Source organism: Cottoperca gobio, chromosome 8 (genome assembly GCF_900634415.1).
Source record: "Cottoperca gobio chromosome 8, fCotGob3.1, whole genome shotgun sequence".
NCBI lineage: Eukaryota > Metazoa > Chordata > Actinopteri > Perciformes > Bovichtidae > Cottoperca > Cottoperca gobio.
In genome coordinates, this window is record NC_041362.1 from 11811910 (window position 1) to 11832070 (window position 20161).

Below are 20161 nucleotides of genomic sequence, written 5' to 3' on the forward strand. Positions count from 1 at the left end.
TAATAATAATAATAATAATAATAATAATAATAATAATAATAATACATTAGACTTGTATAGCGCTTATCTAAAGTGTCATAATGTTAAGACTTTAGCCTTTATTTATTTGATTTGTGTGCTGTGGTTCTGTGTTAAATTGTTAATTTAAAGGTTTGATTAAATGTTAAACAATAGGAACTGTGTATTTTATTTTTTTGTAACGAACGAAAATGCACAAAAATAAGGCTTTTATGAAAACACTGAATGAAAAATTGCTTTCGAACACACAAACCATTTATAATTGCTAAATTAGGCTAAAATAGAAGGCTCCGAGTGATACTAAATGAAGAACCATTTGGGAGCCATAAGAGCCGAATCTTTGAAAAGATCACTAGTATGAACGGTCTGACTCGTTACCATGGGATCCTAAATAAAAACACATGTCATGATTGATCACTGGAGAGATGCTGTAATCAGTCAGGAACATACCAATCATGGTATTGTTTTTGCTGTGCGCTGTTATTTATACTTAACTAAAAATATTGAAGGCTTGAACACTGCTTCCTCTTTTGTCCCGGGTTGAATGTACCTCGGGTTGAATGTGCCCCTCTGACAAAACACTTGGCCCCAGCCAGGCCCCCCCAAGTGATATTGGTCTAGCTTGATATGCAGTGATTGTAACTAATCTCCTGTTACAATACAACAGTGTTGATCTCGTGTCAGGGGTGTATGTTTGGTCATAATACAGTATTTTCTGAAGTCTCCGATTGAGCATCAGATCCATTGTCAGTTGAAGAGAGTAGATAGAAATGTAAAATCCACACTGTGGCACAGAGCACAGGCAGGCTTGGTTCATGGTGCATTACTGCAACACAAAGATGAGAGTCAGTATGGATACAGTGCAGTGACAGCAGATCTCTGTCACTGCACAGTCACTTGTGTTTTCAAACGCTGCAGTCTTCTCCCCATCATCCTGTTGACACACCTCCCTGTAGTTCATCGTTTATACTTGATGTTGGCTTCAACTGGAATGAGAAAGCGTATTAGAGCATGATCATATTTCAGGACTTCGGTCTTCCCACCACTTTGACCAGACTAAAATATCTCAACACTTATAGGATGTATTGCCTCACAATTTTGTACAGAAAGTCGTGTTCCCCAGAAGATGAATCCTACTGTCGTTGTTACCCTGGCTGTTCCTTTTTACCACTAAGCCATCAGGCTTTTCTCAACTCAAAAACCCACAGTATATCGCTATCTGCTGAAAATGCACTATCAATATAACTGCTTCTATTGAACCTGGACTGCAACATATCTAATGTGCAATACAATACTGTTGCATGTACTTATCACTCATGCACTAATCCTCTTTTTCGTGTATGTACTGTATATAGCGCTGTATTTTATTTTATTTGTGCAATACTGTTGGAAAAACATTGTGTTGCTTTTACACACAATCCCTCTTTTCCATATATGGATGTGATGGCATATTTTATTTATCCTTATATCATTAGTGCTCTAGTGACTACCTTCTCTCTATCGTTGACCCTATGTTAACCTCTTATTTTATTTATTCTTATTTATCTATTTATTTGTACTTATTTCTGTCTTTGTGCAGCTGTAACACCTTAATTTCCCCTCTTGGGATCAATAAAGCTTTATCTTATTTTAGTATTTTGTAGCCTTGCTTACCGGTATAATCCTGTGGTGCCATGGGCCTAGACAGGACCTGTCTGAGGGCATCCAGCCACTCCCTCTTCTCCCTCTCCTGCTCGCACATGAAGAGAAACTGTCGATGGGGCGTCACCACCATGACACCACACTTCCACTTGTTTCCATGAGCATGCTTTGGGACGCACTCCTTCACAGAGTAACCTTTGTTCTCTGTGCCGATGAAAATGACCCCTAACTCCTCTGCATCCTATGTTCGCAACAATGAAACACACAAACATAATGATGTTAAAGTGCTTGGCAAACCTCATTCTCACTCAAAGTTTGCTGTAATGATAAGTCCTCACCAGCTTGTCTTTGAAGTAGAACAGCTTCCTATTTTGAGAGTCCAAAACAAACCACCTCCTTTTGAACGGCTCCTTTTGCTGTTAAAAAAAACACATTTAATGCTTCAAATGAAAATGTACAGTATACATTTTAACATCTTCTGCACAAGCTCCATTTCCCCAGCTCCTTCCATCATACCAATCCATTCTTACAAAAAAGGGTATTCAAATGTTTTTGTGTGCGTGGGAGTGTTTGAGCATGTAAGAGGAACAGATGTGCTATTACTGTCACAAACAACTCTAATTTTGCTAGTGAAGACTTTGCCTCGAGTGCTTTTCTCAATGCATACCTAAGTCGAAGGCGCGCTGTGGAGTGCTTACAAAATAAATGTACAAATAAATCATGTAAGAAAATGTATTTATGTAACCGTTTGTTCTTTAAGCACTTACCATTGGCCCTGTCTTTTCCATGTATCCCTCTTTGAGGTAGTTTCTTGTTATCTTTGGTATCAGCTGACAAAGAGACGTAAAGGTGTGTTAAGCTTTAAAATATAAAAGCAAAAAGAAGGAATTTTCTGTTCTTATTGCCGTTGACTACGCTGAAAGTGAAAGTCCACTGCATTAGCTGGTAATAAAATGCAATTGTACTTAAAGTCTTTAGAGGGCATATTAAAGTGTATCAACACCTAGGAAACCCTTTTCTCAGTATATTTGAAGGTTTAATGCTTACTTCTTCATCGCTTCCAGTCGGGTACGCTGTCTTCAGGTACGCATAACGAGCAGCACGAATGGCGTTGTACCATGTCACTATTTCCTAGAGTAGAAGACGAGACCCTGTGTTTCTCCACATCCCAACAGTTTAACAATCAGTATAAGACTGCCTGGTTAATGTTATTTGTGCTTTGGATGATCATGCATTCCCACCTCAGGATTCTCGTGATAAACATAGAGGTTCCTGGTGTGATCGTTGTCTTGGTAGGTGATCTGCAGCCCATTGGGATGACCAATCTTCTGTGGTTGAAAGGTGGCATTTAGATCCTTGATGGAGATTACAGCTTTAGGGCCTTTGGACTCCTGGATCACAGAGTTAGTAGAAATGATACAACAACCGAATCAATTAGCATGCAGCTGTTTGTACCCTCATTTTTAGCCATGATAACAGCATGGCTCTAGGGATGGGAATGTTGGTCGACCAGTCCAACACTTTGGTCTGAACTGAATTAACTCAATAGGATAGAGTCCTGTGGAATGTGGTGCAGACATCCAAGCCCCCCCAGGATGAATTGTAGTAACTTTAGTGATCCTCTTACCTTTCGTCTAGCGCCATCCTCAGGTCAAAATCTCAGTTTGTCCAATAATTTGATTTATGTATGATACTTGCAAAACTAATGACATTCCCATTGACTGTACTTTGTGTTAGGGCTAATTAGCTAATGTTAGTGTGCAAACATACAAAACTGAAATGGTGAACATGGTAAACATTTAACGTACTATAAACCACCATGCAAGCATTGTCAATGTGAGCATGTTTGCATGCTAATGATAGCATTTAGCTCAAAGCCTCACAGTAAGTTATAGCGATAGTTCAGATTTTTTGAAGGGGAGTTGTATGAGGTAGTTATCCACAGGCAGTGTTTACTACCTACAGTAGATGGCGGAGGGCATGCCCCCAGTTTGGAGAAACAGACAGGCTAGGCATTGCAATGCTGTGGGCTGGGGGCAGCAGCAGAACCTACCTAAACACATCAGTTTAAGTGTTTGCTACATTTAGAATATGTTCACAGCTTTACCTTGTCGTCAGACAGCCCTTTCCAATCAGTCACTGAAGGGTTAAAGAGATAGTTCGGATTCACCATAATAACACAATAAAACTAACTAACTAACTAACTTACCGAAGCAGCGGTAGACCAGAAACCCCTGTGGGAAAATTAAAGTTTTCAGTATGTTGAGTTGCAGATGGAGGACTTTAAAATGGTCCTTCTTTTTCCTGGCTCCTTACAAGGCCGTGCTGCGCTGTCTAATTGGTCGTCGCTCCTAACGTACTGAGCTGTGGTACAAATGTACATGTAGTCTAAAAAATATCAAAAAGTACATTGCATGCTCCTGTGTCGATAATCCTGTTTGTTCCTCCAAACTGGGGGCGTGCCGACCACATGGATAAATACTTCACACAACCGCACTTCAAAAGACCAGAACTATCCCTTTAATTAGCAAAAAGATCCGATCAAATCAATACGCATCTTGTTGAATTAAAATGGTTTCATTTATGTCATGCAGTGCTGTTCAACTGTGTGAGAGCTGCAGGGAACTCACATTTTCCTTATTGTAGTAAATCAGGGTAAATTCTCTCTCTGACAGTACAAACTTCCTCTTCAGAAACTGTGTGTTATCTTTCCCTTTCTTCCACAGCATCCCTTCATAGAAACCTGTTATCAAAACCAAAGAAAATCTAGGTAATCACAGGTAAGTCATTACACACAGGATCCTCACTTAAAATGACTAAGTTTTGCTCACGTAACCATTTTACAAAGAATTTATGGTCAGCTCTCACTTCCTGATTGTTTTGTTACGCAAATAACCAGTTTTTCTTGCACAGCATGCGTATGAGGAAGCACAATGTGTTTCGGAATTAGACATCCGTGTTAGAAGCAGTGAAAACATCACCTGTGGTGTAGGACAGTGGTGGATACTTGGTTTCTCCTGTGAATTCCCTTCTTTCATATTTAGCCCGAATCCACTGCTCTCTTAAGACACTGCAGTTCAAAGGCACATACAAATATTCTTAGACAGACTAAAACACAGTTCTATAGAAACTATGCAACATAAGCTGCAGTATCACTGCAAGAAAACTATTTATTAAGCTTTGATCTAGCAGCAGAGATTGATCAATGTTTCACTTCTACAGTCAGCAGTTGTACTTCTCTCTATTTATTGTGGCATTGCCTTGTTGGTACATATAATCAAACATTCCATCACAAAGACAGTTTTCTGAAGAATGTCATCATCGTGGAAAGTTACTTACACAGAGTCATTTTCCTGGGGCCGATAGTAGTACGCTGGAACAGCTTTCTCGTACAAAGCCTGGGTGCTGGCATTGCCATTGGATTTCATGAACTTTGTGAAAAAGACACATGTGAAGATTACACATGGGCACTGCCAATTCACCTGAAGAACTAATATGTTATCATAGCAATAATAACAAAAGGTGGGGGACCATACCTCCACCAGCTCATCGTCCCAAAAGTCCATCTTTATGGATTTGACTCGGCTGGACAGGCTGCGATGGATGCCAGAGCAGTTCAGACACAAAAACACACCCAGCTTGTAGGATGCCCAGTCTGGATCTGAGGCGTGCAGAAGAAGTGGGGTTCAAAATAAACACTCTGCACTCAGGGCCAGATTGTCCTGCTTGGGGGCCACTACTAACCTCAGTTCCTCCCACTCCATGTGCCTTGTGCACTGTAATCCTATGCTAGCATATTACAATTTATTAAATCTTATTAAAAAGATCTTATTAAAACTCACTTTTATCATTGCGCATAACTGCATAACTGATGGTATTTATTGTAACTATTTTTTCCTGTTTTATATATCGTGTACATGTTTTTAGCTTGTTAATTGTTTTAATGTAGAGCACTACGTAACTTTGTTTTGGAAGGTGCTATATAAAGATATTATATTGTTTGTCTTTTAATAAACAAAAATCAATTTAGGAATATGCCCGAGTACATTTTGTAAGCTACACAGGGAACTTCATGATGAGGAAATAAAGCAAAACTCACCATTAGGCTTTTATCAGTTGATTTCATGTATTATTCCAAGACAACATTATAGTAACTCAAACTACCACAACAGTGCATCTCGCTCACATTCCCTGGTTGGTAATCATGCCTTGTTTGCATTGAAAATCTATATTTCTAAATGTCAACAATAAGAAAACTGCTGCCCATCATTTAGGTGTTGGCTCTGTACAATTAACACATTCTTTATAGGAGTTTTTGATCTAATGTATTTGAAATAAGCTTATAAGATACATCGAGAACGTATTATAATAGGGTTAGCCATATAAATTGAACAGATAATCAGTGAACTGTCGTTGACTTATTTCTTACCAGGAGCTCCGCAGTCAGCGCACCGGCTGTTGACCGGCCGCTTCAGGAGTTCCAGTAACACCTTTTTGTTTCGCTCATGGTTTGCCATTTCGGTTTAAAGTCACGGTCTCTTCTTAAACATTGTAGTCACATAGTTGCACACATGGCGAAATGCATTTAAAAACTGGAACTTGCGACAGAAAGTTTTCAGGCGCGGACCTCCTTCCTCTGGGGCGCGTCCAGCCGCTGTCGGGAAGTTGCGCTTGTGTCACTGGGCGTCATCACAGTCATCACAGTCATCACATTCATCTCTAATAAATACAAGCGCTCAGAATTTGCATTCAAACTGACCTGAAAGCGGTTCACCCATTGTGCAATGTTTACAAAATACCATCAATCTGTCAATGACACTCACGTCAGCTCAGGACTCATGATATACACTGCTAGATATTAGTCATTGTTAATTACAGAGAACATTTTGGATACATAGAGAATACTGTCAACAGCCATGTTTTTAGGAATGAAATGTTCTTTAAACCAGGCTATGAATGATATATGAACAAATCCCTCTGTAAAAACCTTCAGAATACAGATAGGAATAAAGTTTGGTGTATGTAAGTGCTACTAAAGCCGCGATTTCTTGTTTAGAGTTTGATAAAAAACACATTTTGAGAAAATGTCCTTTTAAAAAGGCATGTATTGTAAAATTCCATACATTTCGCAAGATGTTACAAGTGAATAGTGTAAAAAACAAATAAATATCACCATGAAACATGATGTCATTTATTTATTTATTTATTTATTTAGTTGTTATAAACCTTTATTTGGTCACAACAAAAACCCACTGTGAATGTGTACATATTTAAGGCTAAGAAAAGAAACAATTTAAAAAGGAGAGGCTGTGATGAATGTGAAGGTGATTTAGGGATGACAAATATATCTTCATCAAGATCCTGAGTGCATCAACAGTACTTTGTGTGGAGAATGACAATTTACACACAGCATTTACAAATTCTATTTTACATGTTAATCTCTTAAAATTCATTAATGATACATACTTGCTCCTCAAAAGCAATTTTCTAAAATGGAAAATGATAAATGAGGCTTCAACGTATAAAACACTACTGTACAAAAACACACTCCAGCACCGCTTAATATTACAAAACTCATATAAAGTAGAAATCTTTAGTGCATTCTAAAGACGTGCTGAACTTTTGAGGTGATTTAGCTGTGCGCCCTTCAGCTGAGAATACATTTTCTGGATTCAGTCATTTCCATTCTAGAAGAAATATGTAGAAACCTCACCAGACAGTCCTTTGTGCACACACACACACTTCTGACGAGGTCAGGATCATAAAGAGACAAAAGGCAGTTGCCCGACTATTCATCCTCGTGTCACAACACAACCTGTGTTCCTTCTTCCAATTTAACAGCCAAAACGCAAGGACCGTATTTGTTTAAGGCTGCTTTGTGATCATGAGGACACGTCTGATCCCTCACTGGTTCAGGGGAAGTCTTCAGCAAGGTGCTGTAGAGTGCTCTTATCAAGACCCAGGTGGATCCCATCTAGGTAGTGCAGGAACCTGGAGGAAGAAAAAACATTTCAGAGTTTTCTGTGTGGACCCATTGCATCAGAGTTGGCTGTATTTGTATGAGTTGACTGTATGTACAGTGTTTTGCATGCAATTCCGTTTACACTTAAACATATTTATTTGTAGTCTATCAGTTATATGCGCTTGTTGTCAAAAACAAAACCTACATTATTATATGATGTTATAAGAAGTACTTATAACCACATTCTGCCAACACCAAGACCTGATGCTGCTGGCCAAGTGAAAAGCTAACTATGGTTTCTGAATGCTCACCTTCGTTTAACTTTGCCTTGCTCCTTAAGCTGCTCTGACCTGCAGATGGTGCGAAGGGCCGGTAAGTAATCCAGAGCAGCTGCTGATCTGTTGCCCAGAGTACCAAACACTCCTCTGAACATCAGACTCTCCATCACTTCTCTCCTCTGCTGGACCAGCCTGAAACACATCAACACACATGACCTTTCTTTGAACTTCTTATGTATGAGTGTATTCATGTATGATCCATGTTCTATGCCTGTATGTGCATATGTATGTACGTGTTGTGTGAAGCAATGGCAGGACAATATAAAAATTAAAGAAATCATCAAAGAAATTCAACTTTTATACAATACAAATATTGTTTTATGATATATGGTGTTACAACTATTATACTGCACAAAATACATTTTTAGGATTTCTTCCCATTTCTAGCCATGATTCTTCCGTTTCCATAGGAGGTGCAGGACTTATATGTTGCAGTGAAAACCGAGTCCACAGTGAGTAAAATGTGACCATCATTCTGTGACCAATATCATGCTGACTGGGCCACAGTGCATGAGGTTTGTATTGTACAAAGGTTGATAACATTGTGTAATGAAAGCCCAGTAAGACTCACTGTGGTTGACAGGGGCCGTCCTGAGAGAAGCTGTAACCCTCACGATGAGCGGCCACAGGGAGGGCGAATTCTGCTGCAGCCTCCTTTCCCAGCTCCCCTTCCAGTTGATGGGCTTTGTTCCAGGCCTCAGCTGATGAAACCCGACACTTGTGGAAGCTCAGTGCCTCCACAGCAGCCGGGATCTCCGAGACGTGCTCTCCTCTCACCCAGCTCCCTCGGTCAGTCTCAAGCCTCGACTCATCTGTCATCCCGTCTTTCACCACTGCACCGACCGGTGACATATTTCTGTGATTGTCAACTCCTTCCGGATGAACAAGCAAGGAGTCCATGTGCGACATATTGTCTAAAAACTCAGCTATTGAGTCAAGACACTGGGAGACGGGAAGACTTTTTACCCGCTCCTCAGGCGTCAGTGGCTTCCTCTTCACCGTCTCTGAAACTAAACTCTCTTTGACTTCCTCCTTTACCAGAGGAGCGCACTCCGGCTTGCTGAGACATAGAAAACCTTCTTCTGAGTCCGAGTCCGAGTCCGAGTGCAGTCCATCCTGGTCCGGTAGACAGTGACTCTTCTTGTTCTTCCTCATTCTGTTGGACATTTTAACTGGACTGCTGTCGTCCGAGAAATCCACGGATTCTGCCGTGTGCAGTAACCTGCCATCGGATGGCAGCTCTTTTGGATCAACAGGATGGTCTTGTGGTGCTGAAACAGATTGCTTCGGTTTGTATGTCGAGGTAGTCAACTGTGTGAGTGGGAGAGGTAAGAGTGTCTCCATGTTGGAATAGAGCAGGTCCACTCCTCGTCGCTTGCTGTTTGTCAGCAGCTCCCAGCATAATGTCTCCTCTGCCGGACTCTGTTGGCAACAAATAACCAGTCAATCAAGGAATCGTAAGGAGGTCATTGTGTGGTGACATTATTTCAGACTTTACTTGTTACATGTTTGTAATCTAAACAGTGTATGTGATAAGTGAAGAGTTTACCTTGAGCAGCTCCCAAATGTCTCTCTCAGGTTCAACATTCAGCAGCCCCAGCATGCTCTCGGTGCAGCCGGTGTCACAGGGAGGGATAGTGGATGGGACAGTCACGCCTGCTTCCTCTTCATCAGTCTCTGGCTTCAATTCAGCTTTTGTGTGAATGAGGGGGGGAAATACAGATTAGGTTAAAAATTCATTTATAATAACAATAACTTTTTTTTGTGCTTTACCAAATAATTATATCAAAATTATACTGTAAAAAGTAAATAAATATAATACTGTCTAGGAGAAATCATACAAGTCAGTGAAAATCTAAAAATAAATACTGTGCTGACTAAACAACAAATCATTCCATAAGTTAGGTACCAAGGCAACGAGTGTACGTGTGTGTAACTTGGAGCTAATCCGTTAAACGCTTTGTGAGTGATAAATCAGAATTTGAAATGTATTCTGGCAGCAATGCAAAGCCAATGAAGGGATGAATGCAGAATATAGATATAATTACAGTAAAATGCTTATTAGTTTTTGACCTTTACAAAACATAAAAGCAAAACCGAGTTACCATTATTATTCAAACTTCTTCATATGCGTCTCATCTCCTTACCATTTTTGCCAGTTTGCGTCAACGGCCTGGTTACGTGGCGGCCTCCTGCGCTGCGAGTCCAGAACTGCAGCTGCAGTAAACTCTGCCTGATGTCGCATCCATTGAGTCTGAGCAGTGAGCTGATGTCCAATAAGTCTGTCCTCACGTCCTCTGTCAGACACAACAGCCGCAGGAAGCTGCTTACATCCAACTGTGCCAGGGAGAGGAGTACAACTGAAAAACTGACTGATGCACAAAAATCTGCTTTTGATAACTGATCTCCCACAGTGCCACAGTCAATAAGATCTAACAGTGAAACATTTATGTTTAGAGATTGTCCACTCACCACTGACGGCGTTTTGAAATGGATCTCTTCAAAGTTGCCATCAAACATGGTGCTGAAAGCAGGATCTACAAAATATGCAAGATTTGATTTAAACTCCAAGATCAAAACAGACATAGCTGTGAGACATGACCTCTCTACTTCTACTCACCGCTGGTAGTGAGGATGACTGGCCTCTTTGTAGTGGTCATAAATGTCTTGATGGCAGCTAGAAACCCTGAGTCATCATCAAAGATAACATCCACTTCTTCAAACAGGATAAGTGAGGTAGCTGTCTTTTTGCTCGGTTCTTCATTGTGCTTCTCTTTCGGGGTGGTAGCTGTTGGTGATTTGACTGCAGGGTCTTGATGCTTGACGGTACATTCGTTTGCTTTTATGACTTTCTTGGAAGCAGCTATATGAAGAGATGAGGGAGAGAAAAGAAATGGCAAAATACTTACTATTAAAGTGCTGATAAAAATATTTTTTTCATGAAAATGACATCCTCATACAAGTCATCAATTGACACATTGAAGGTGAACGTACCCGCTTGGTCACTTTTCTTCGTGTCAGGTGTCTCCTTGGTGGTGGGTCGACCCCTTTTGAAGAAGTTGGCCAAAGAGGTGGGAGCCAGGCCTCCTCTTCTAGCCCCTCTTGGGGACTGGGGAGGTTTCCTGGGAGAGGAAACCACCCTGCGAGGAGAGTTAAACTTTTCTGGAAGATGAAGAAAACAATCAGCGATCAGTTTGTGTTCATCTACAGTATATTCCTAACGAAAATAAAACGAAAATAAGCTGTGAAATATGTGATTTAAAACACTAGTAGACCAAATGCCATTTAACTAAGCGATTCAGCTCAGATCTAATGAAAACCAGCTGGGGGTTGTTTTCTTCAAAGTGCGGTGGTGAAACAGTTATGCAAAATATGCATAAAACAGATTCCTCTCACAAGCCATTAAAAACTGCCATCATGTTAGCTTTGTACATACTGGGTGAGGATCCGGGCTTGAGAGTGCCAGCGCTGCTGCTTGTGCCGTAACTGTTGAAGTAGGTGGGTTTGTGGGCGTTGACCCCCTGACTGTCCACTTGGTGTGACTGAGTGGCTTCCTTCAGCTGGGACAGAATTAGACGGCCACTCCGCTGAGATGAAGCATTCACCTCAAACACCTTGGAAGACCAGAGCGGAAGTTAGGAAATGAAGAAGCTAATTCCTACACAAATTTCAGTTATGTACCTTGAAGCTTTTGTACCTTGAAGCCCAGCTCCTGGGCACACGCATAGACTGCAGCAGTCTTCCCTACTCCAGTGGGTCCTGTGATGAGCATTGTATTACACAACATGTCCTCTCCATCCTGGTAGTCCACCTCCCCGCATTCCCAGTCCGAGTCTAGACACAAAGAGCCATCATACAGTCAGCACAAACGTGCATCAAGCCAACATAAGAAAAAGGAGAAAAAAGGTTTGGCATTTTAATAATCTCCCACCATTTCCACATTCCTCTTGTTTCTTGTTGTCTTTCTGATTTTTTCTCTCTTCTCGGTCTGCACGGAGTTTCCATTCCTTAAGCCAGCTGTACATAACAAAAGAAACATTTGTCAAACGCTCCTGATACACGTCAGCAGTGGTCCGAAACACATATTGCACAAATGTGTGTAATTTGCAGATGCCATTTGAGAGATACACTTTAAAGCAAATACAGTGGCTATTATGTTTTAGGGCTGTTCCGAATAGTTCGTAGCTTCATTCATAACATTAAAAACAAAAAGTTTGCATGTCTATTCATTCTGTTTGAATCAGTTGCAGATAAAGATCAAGCTACACTAATATTATAAAAATGTTACTATTTGTAGAATTATACGCGATATCCATTAAAGAAAGTTGATTCAATAAAAATCAAAGACTAAGTCATTTAATCCGATTAATCACTTTATTCAAATTGAGGATTATTTTTTTAGGCTGATGCTGTCATAAATGTGTTGACAGATAAAAGACATTCGGTACAGCCCGACTGTTTGCAGTTGTAGTTCCTCACCTGTGCAGCCTGCTCACTGAGGCGGTGTTGCCCAAGATGTCACTCGAGTGCTGGGGCTGATATTTGTCTGTCCATAACACGTCCTCCTTCACCACATCTGTAGAACAAATCATTTGCTGCATCATTTATAACAGCCAACAAAGTTTGCAGACACCAACTGGATAAATTAGAAGTCACAAATGATCTCTTACTAGCAAATGTATGAAAGTTATCATGCAAGTTGGAAAGTGTGTTTTCCTCTCGTAGGTGGCGAGAGTGAAGATAATTATAATTATATTTTAGTTGTGGTGGAGGCAATGACAGCAGACCAAGCACTAAACCTTTGCTTCATAAAGTTTGCCCACACTTTTAGAGCCAATCAACTGTGGCTTTGATAATGACACGGGGTGGTTCAGACCATAAATGTGATGCCTCACCTTTTTTTCCAGTGTTCTCTCCAAAAAGAAAGTCTTCAATCTCGATCACAGAGTCATCTTCAGACGGGGTCGGAGCAGTTATCACTGGAGGCTTTGCTTTCTCATTTTCCCCCTCCTCTGTCCTCGATCTCTGAGCTCGTCTCATACGGCCTGCCCTTCTTGTTGGCTCAAGCTCAGAAACGTTTTCTTCTGCACAGTCGGCCCGTTGCTTCTTAGCCACTTTCGCTGTCATCTCCACCGCTTCATCCATCCTCTTCCTCTTCCCTCCTACTGGTTCAGCCGGCTGAGTGGTGCTTGTGACTCTGGTTACAGCCTCGGGTTCTAGTAAGTAACATGCCATTGATGTTGAGAATAATTTTTATTTATGTGCTCATTTTGGCTGGTTTGTTAACATTAACTGATTAAAATATTGCCCAAATATTTGTGTTTTGAGGGCACGTTGGATAACTTAAGCATTGATGAGCATTTGTGCAGATTTTCTTCTTGTAGATGCCAGTAAATAAATAAATAAATAAAGGGTAAACACTGAATCGTCAAAATAATACTTAAACAAAGTTAATCTTAATAACAGCCTGAAATAAACAGTTACTACAGGTTTTGAAATCCAACGTAACTACTTTTGTGTACGAGTGCAATGACTGACCTGAGGCTGTGCACTGCTGCTGGTGGTCAGCGCGTCTCTTCAGGAAGCGAGTGATGAACATCTCGACAGGGAAGGAAGGGTTAGAGGTGCTGACCTCCTCCATAAGAAGCTGACGAACACTTTCAGAGATCTCAGGCCTCCAGCCAGAACCCTTCAAAAGAAAAAAATACTATTATCAAATATTGTCAGCTGTTTACCCCCAGTGTAGATGTGCAGGGGGAAAAACCCCTCATAACATCATCACACACACACCACATCTGTTTTTAGAATAAGGTCCATTACAAAAAACGAATTGTACATAATGTCTTTAGAAATATTTTTAAATACAACATAGCTAAACTGGAAACCAGGTAGCAGCTATAAACTAGACAAATGTGTAATTTCGACATACCCGTTCACAAAAGGCTCTGCGGGCTGGTTCTGTCTTCACACAGAGCGAGCCACTAACGGATGGAAGTGGGCTGGATGTTTGGCCCCAAAGCTCTTTCAGATGACGCAGTAGCAAAGACTCGGGCCACAGTAGACTCCAAAGAGGGCAATCTGTCAATACACGACAAACACAAGTTTTACCTGTCCCCCTCTTGACTCATCTTTACCCACATGTCCTTAATAATAATAATAATAAAAATAATTAAAGTATGTAATGTCTTTAAGTAAAAGCAGCAATATCACACTGTTGAAAAACGTTACGTAAAAGTCCTGCATTTGAAAGTATTAGCATCAAAATGTACTTAAAGTACCTCAATTAAAAGTACTCATCATGCACAATGGGTAATCCTAATCTGTAATAATAAATCATGATCTATTTGTTGATTATGTTTAGTATTATTAATCTGAATTTGCAAAGTGAATTTGTCAATTAATAAAGTGAAGTAAAAGTCAAATGTGTCGTGGAATAAATGTAATTAAGTCAGTTTCCACTGTGTATTTACCTTTTGGTTGTTGCGTCATGTGAACAACTGGTTGAAAGGAGGAACAGGAGAGAGAGTAAGCCTCCTTGTTGGCAGCGGTCCTGACTATCTGTTTCCTAAAGGACTCCGGCAGGCCACTCTTCAAGAACTCTCTGCGTGCCCTGAACTGCTCGCCATCCTGGGAGTTTTCAGAGTCGCTCTCATCAAAGATGGAAATCACGGCAGACACCTTCTTCTCCTTGGAGCCTGGGAGAAAGAAAAATAAAGCACCGTTAGAAGAGATTTATTTCCTTTATTTGTGGAAAGGGCAAACATCTTAGAGCGTATTTTTTAAAGCTGCCTGTAAATGTGGGCCTCAGCTAAAACTTGTATATCTATATCTATATCTATATCTATATATATATCTATATATATATATATTCACTTATTCACTTGGATTCACTTATACCTCATATACAAGTGTAAAACATCTACATACATACACATCTATATTCACCCACATGTATACAGTCTGCATACGATGTGTACTTCTACTTCAATGTGTCAGCAATTTTTGTGTTAAACTTTCTTTCATATTCCCATCTCACACTCTATAAAAACTATATACTTTAGAACCAAGGGATTTTACATGTTTTCCCATCACGAAGAGGAAAGGAGTATGAAACGTTATCGAGTCAAACAAAGTCCGCTCGTATTGGGCTTACATTTTTGGCTCATTCCAACGTCTCCATTTAAAAGATTTCCGAAATGTTTCCATACCAATCTTCCAACGCGGGTGGTACTGGATTTAGCCAATTTTAGTAATTGATTTTTGTACTTCAACAAAATGCTAAACAGTAAATGATGATTCAAAGTGGGAAAGACTACCTGGGACAGCCTTGGCCTCTTTACCAACAGATGTGGCTTTCCCCAGAACTTCATTTAGACTGCGTAAATGCTTCTGGGTTTTCCTCTTCCCTGCTGCTGTCTGAGGAGCGGCAGTCTGATCATCCTCCAGACAGATGACAGAGTCCTGAAAAATAAAAAAAACACAATCAGAAGAAACGAAAAACAAGTGATACACAAATACTGTTTTTGCCTTCATATTTGAAGTCCCCAGAGTTGATGTCCAGCACATTAGGGATGACTGTTCAAATATTGTCAAATTTCAATATCTTACAAAGAGCCACCTAGCAATCCTTGGATTGGTTCATGTGGTGAACATATTGTGTTCATATCTTCATATTACATCGCTTCATAAATACTGATCTGCAACTGTTTATCGGAATTCTGCTACAAATCTCGAATAAGCGTGAAACATTTATTCTACATCATGCCTTATTAAGCTACCATGCACTTGAGGATTGATACAATTGCTTCTCAGTGTGTTTGCTACACTTCAGTTATTTCCACAAGAAAGATCACTGAGGAAATAAGTGCCAAACAGTTTGATGATGAATAATAACATGTGCATGTGCAAAAAGGTTCCACGTGTCTATAACAAGGTTGCGACTCTAATGTGAACAGGCTCGGTGTGTATTTATGCATGCATGTACAATAAAAGGGGCTGTAAGAGAACAAAAGATCTGAGAGAAGAATCAAAGATGCTATTACTTTGTGAAAAGGTAAAACCGTAAAATGTTTTTAAGGTTAACTTCTTCATGTATAAAAATGTAAAGCATCCCTTTAAAACTTTTAAAAAGAAAATTGTGTTCCGTTGGCCTTTAACTGTACCTCATCTTCACAGTAGCTCCTCTTGTCTGAGGCCTCAGTTCGTGACGAACGCCTTAAGGTGCCCTTCTCCTTGACAGCAGTTTTTTTACTTTGCTGAATCACTCTGGCTTTCTCCACCAACTTCTTTGCCTGCTTAATTTTTTTGGAGTCCTTTGATGTCTGGAAAGATAAAGAAAATCATCCTGAGCCCACAATTATGATTTAATATGTTGTTCCTCGTCATATCAGTACAGCAATTCATTACATTTAGAATATGTCTGAACTGTAAAACATACTTACTTTAGTAGCCAAAAAAGTGTTTATGCCACTTTCAGCCTTGGTCATGGAAACCTTTTTATGGACTCTGGTAAATCTAATCCTTTTTGAAAAAGAAAACATTAAATTAGAACATGAAAAACATAGGCAACATCAAAAATAACCTTAACACTAGTGATGTTACGTGCTGTGCCGAGGCGGGTCGTGGTTTACAGTTACTCCCAAGCCTTTACTGCCGCAAAATACAATATATCAAAGATCACATGGTTGAGAGACGATATCTGCCTGATTTACACCCTTCCACCAACAGGTAGGTTATTTAGGGTACGCTAAATAATAGAAACGTTTGTATGTATAACACAATATCAAACAGTACCATAGACTATATCCTTCAAAATGATCATACAGTTGAATCAACACGTCTTCAAAACAGTTTCAACAATAAACTGAACATTATAACCTTCATGAAGGTCAAATTAATTACAGGAATGTTGTATTAGACTGTATTAATTTTAGCTAGGTAATAAACTGAGTGTATAAATGCATCCAAAATGTATTTCATAGAATGTGTAATAGTATTAAAATATAAATAAATAATAAGTCACCTGATTGGACTTTCTTTTGTGTCGGGTGAGCACACCACCTCTGCTACGAAGACCCCATGTTTCGACTTGTGCAGCTTTGGAGTGGACACATTTGGAGGGCAGTCATTCGGGAGAGCAGCAGCAGCGTCCTTCGACTTGTTGCGTTTCCTGGTTTTTCTGATAAGGGTTGTTGGGGTGGCCTCGGGTGTTTGCCTGACTACAGCCTCTCTTCTGGACCTCCTCACTGCTGGGATGGAGGGAGTTGAGGTGATGGGAGGCTCCTCTCTTTCATCATCAACCTCAACAACTGTGGCCACTGTTTCTTCCGCAGCAGCTTCTTCTTCTTTAGCTTTCTTTCTGCCTTTTCTTTGTGGTTTATTTGTAGCTATGTTGTTTTCCTGAGAGGCAGCAGGGACTTGCTCAACAGAGAGTAGAGTAACAGAATCTTCTTCAACAACTTTGTCTGCATCATCCAAAGCCTTCTCTCCAGCTTGCTTCTGCTTGCCCTGGCTCTTACCAGGCTTGGTTTTGGACCCATCCAGACTGGGCTGTTTGAAAGCAGACATGAACTGTTTCTTCACTGCCTCACTGCACTTGGGCATGGATTCACTCTCGAGCACAGCCAGCTCTAGATCTTCCTCTTGAAGAACCACGTTAGATTTACGCTTGACATTCAGAGAGGTAGAAGGAAGTTGGTGTCCGGCCTCTATGTGAGGAGACGATACTACCTCCACAGGGCTCATCGCTCCTTTTCTCCTGTTGAAGATAGAAGCTAGTTTTCCCCCCGCCTTAGCTGCTTCCTGCTTGGATGAGACTACATGTACTTCCGCCTGGATGGTGAGAGTTCGGGGTGAGACCTGGTAAGGAGACTCCCCTGAACAAACATTTTCTTCAGCTTTAGGCTTGTCCAACTCCTTAGCGTCTATTTCTTCTGCCTCTGTTGTGATTTTACTTTCATGTTCTTCTCCCTGTTCATCTTCAATGTCCTCTTCCCCCTTGCCCTGATTCCTCACAAAATCCTCAAAGGAGATTGTGACAGTGCTGTTATTTAACAGAGAGGCCTCATCCACATTGACCTCCATACTAACATCACACAAGGAGCTCTCTTTCTCCTCAGGTTCTGAATGCTTAGCCTTCCTACAAGTCTGTGCAACAGTTTTAACTTGTTTTGCTTTATCTTTTGAAAGTACAATTGGAGATAATTCAATACTGTTCAGTTCTGGATTAAGTTTGACAGCATTCCCACATTTGGAGCCATCTTCATCTTCATCAGCCTGCTCAACACTGACAGTATTAGTGACATTCCTGTCTGATTTCCCCACAGTCATCAAGGCTCCTGTATCACTGCCAAAAACACCACAGCTGCTGATTACTTCTGCTGCTGAGTCTCTGCCATCATGTGGTTCCTCTACAATCAGGCAGCTCGGTTCTTCTGTGAAACTAATGGTTTCAGCCTCCACAAGTCTTCTTGCAGCTTTGCTGGCCTTTCTACTCCGTTTCTGAGAAGGCTTTTTCACGGCTACCTCTGGGCTAGTGTATTTCTCTGCAAGCTGAGAAGTCCGACAGTTCTCTTTCGACTGTTCAGGTGAGCTGGTCTTCTCTTTAGAGGACAGAGTCTTCCGGCTAAAATAGTCCATGATGTTGTTGGAGCGAGGAGGTGAAAAAGGTTTCTCCTCAGGCTTGGGCACTGGAGAGAAATAGTTTGTGATTGTCTTGACAACAGGACTGCCATCTTCTTTGCGAGTTTTCTTGCAAGGCTGTATAAATAGTGACAAAGTTAATCAATTATGAAAATGCACAATGAATTAACAAAAAACACTTTGCAACAGCTACTGCATATACTATATATGGCACAAATCGGTGTTAAAGACGTACTTGAGTGTCAAAGTCCTCAATGACAGATGCCATAGCCACAACACCAGCCATAATCTGAAGAGACCTAGCGCAAAACAAAACATTGTTATGCACATGGAGATAATGTAGTATTAGTTTCCAAATAGTACAGTGGTCTAGATCCCATGCAATGAAAATGTATCGTCCTGGGATCCAATCCAGTTGGGAAGCTTTATCACATTCATCTTTCCTGTACATCTTTACAAGAGTTATTAAATATAGGCCATAAAAAAGTTTCATAACAATTCTTGTTAATCAGTTATTATTATTATTATTATTATAATTATAATTTTCAATAACCTTTCATGCTTCAAGAGTTAAGTGAAAACCACAACACTAAACAGCAATGTATCTGGATATTTTAAACAATCAAATGTACTGCACAATTCACAGTATCTGACACTGTTGTGGCTGTAAACAGTCCTACACAATACAGAGCATCCTGAAGCAGCATTTATACCATACGATGCAGGAAGTTAAGAGTTCTGAAGCAAAGTCAGTATACAAATGATTTAATACAGCATTTTAGTATAATTTCATAAAGGGGTTAGGGACAGCAAGTAACAGCTGATATTAAAATAAATATAATTCCTGACATGGCGCCTTGTAACGTTAGCTGGTCTTAGTTGTTGTGCCAAATGACAGACCAGCATGTAGAAAAACAAATGTCGAAGAAAACACTCACCGATAAAAACTGAACCTGTAACTTGTTGTCTTCTTGCGTCTTCTTGCCTTTTCTTACTCACTTCCCCGAGTGCGTGAATGAACAATAGAGGCAAAGCTCATTGTGTGGGGCGGACAGCTGTGTGTTGCCACCAGACATATAAATTTCACTGTAAAACAACAAGCTAACAGCCTTCGGTAGATGCTACTATCAAACTCACTTTGCTCCTCACAGCTCCCAAAAGTGGTCCAAACATTTTCAACATGTCAGCCGCGGACATATGAACGTAAAGTGGAGCACGTTACTCGGATACTTTCCAAAATGTTCCGAGTAAGAATTCAAAATACATGTTTCTTCTCGACATTTGTTGCTCTTTCAAAAACGCGCCAGACTCATACTGAATGAAGAGCGCCAAATATACGTGACCTTTGGCATGACCGACATCCACCAATCACAGGAGAGAAAATGCCTCCGTCATCGCCTGACGTAGTTTGCCCATAACAAAGATGGCGTGTGGTGCAGCGTTTCAAGAAGAGGGAAATTTGACAACTACCTCTGCTGGCTGCGCCTATTCAACATGCAATTCTCACTTATTTAGTGATTCATCAGTGTGATGGAAGAAGTACTCAAGTCTTTACTTAAGT

General features: G+C 40.4%; 2 protein-coding genes across 3 annotated transcripts; both read right to left on the minus strand.

The window, feature by feature from the left end:
* Window positions 1-494: 494 nt before the first annotated feature.
* On the minus strand, window positions 495-6858 carry adap2 (ArfGAP with dual PH domains 2). The gene is made up of 11 exons (XM_029437680.1): window positions 6089-6858; window positions 5196-5320; window positions 4999-5090; window positions 4641-4729; window positions 4290-4402; window positions 2901-3050; window positions 2707-2790; window positions 2427-2489; window positions 1998-2075; window positions 1672-1900; window positions 495-1004 (listed from the first exon to the last, which is right to left on the minus strand). Exons 1-11 carry the CDS (start codon window positions 6174-6176, stop codon window positions 976-978), a joined length of 1140 nt encoding a protein of 379 aa, XP_029293540.1. The 5' UTR covers window positions 6177-6858; the 3' UTR covers window positions 495-975.
* Window positions 6859-6862: 4 nt separating this feature from the next.
* atad5a (ATPase family AAA domain containing 5a) lies at window positions 6863-19938 on the minus strand. Of its 2 annotated transcripts, XM_029437679.1 has the most exons (23): window positions 19738-19938; window positions 19539-19655; window positions 18836-18899; window positions 16982-18717; window positions 16401-16479; window positions 16122-16280; window positions 15276-15420; window positions 14430-14654; window positions 13889-14037; window positions 13498-13648; window positions 12855-13175; window positions 12439-12535; window positions 11891-11976; window positions 11657-11793; window positions 11396-11573; window positions 10954-11121; window positions 10580-10822; window positions 10432-10496; window positions 10107-10296; window positions 9509-9651; window positions 8531-9381; window positions 7933-8091; window positions 6863-7650 (listed from the first exon to the last, which is right to left on the minus strand). In XM_029437679.1, exons 3-23 carry the CDS (start codon window positions 18884-18886, stop codon window positions 7572-7574), a joined length of 5412 nt encoding a protein of 1803 aa, XP_029293539.1. In that variant the 5' UTR covers window positions 18887-18899; window positions 19539-19655; window positions 19738-19938; the 3' UTR covers window positions 6863-7571. The 2 variants fall into 2 exon arrangements, with proteins under 2 accessions (XP_029293539.1, XP_029293538.1); XM_029437678.1 differs by having other exon boundaries at window positions 19539-19938.
* Window positions 19939-20161: the final 223 nt, after the last annotated feature.

Bases quoted from the DNA above. Each gene is read 5' to 3' on its own strand.
- adap2 (XM_029437680.1), bottom strand. From the start codon at position 6,176: ATGGCAAACCATGAGCGAAACAAAAAGGTGTTACTGGAACTCCTGAAG. The intron at 2,076-2,426 runs GTAAGTGCTTAA...TTTTTTTAACAG, and splicing joins TGGAAAAGACAGGGCCAATG to CAAAAGGAGCCGTTCAAAAG. The intron at 1,901-1,997 runs GTGAGGACTTAT...TTGCGAACATAG, and splicing joins TCTACTTCAAAGACAAGCTG to GATGCAGAGGAGTTAGGGGT.
- atad5a (XM_029437679.1), bottom strand. From the start codon at position 18,886: ATGGCTGGTGTTGTGGCTATGGCATCTGTCATTGAGGACTTTGACACT. The intron at 12,536-12,854 runs GTGAGGCATCAC...TTTGTTCTACAG, and splicing joins AGAGAACACTGGAAAAAAAG to ATGTGGTGAAGGAGGACGTG. The intron at 11,574-11,656 runs GTACAAAAGCTT...TGGTCTTCCAAG, and splicing joins CCCAGGAGCTGGGCTTCAAG to GTGTTTGAGGTGAATGCTTC.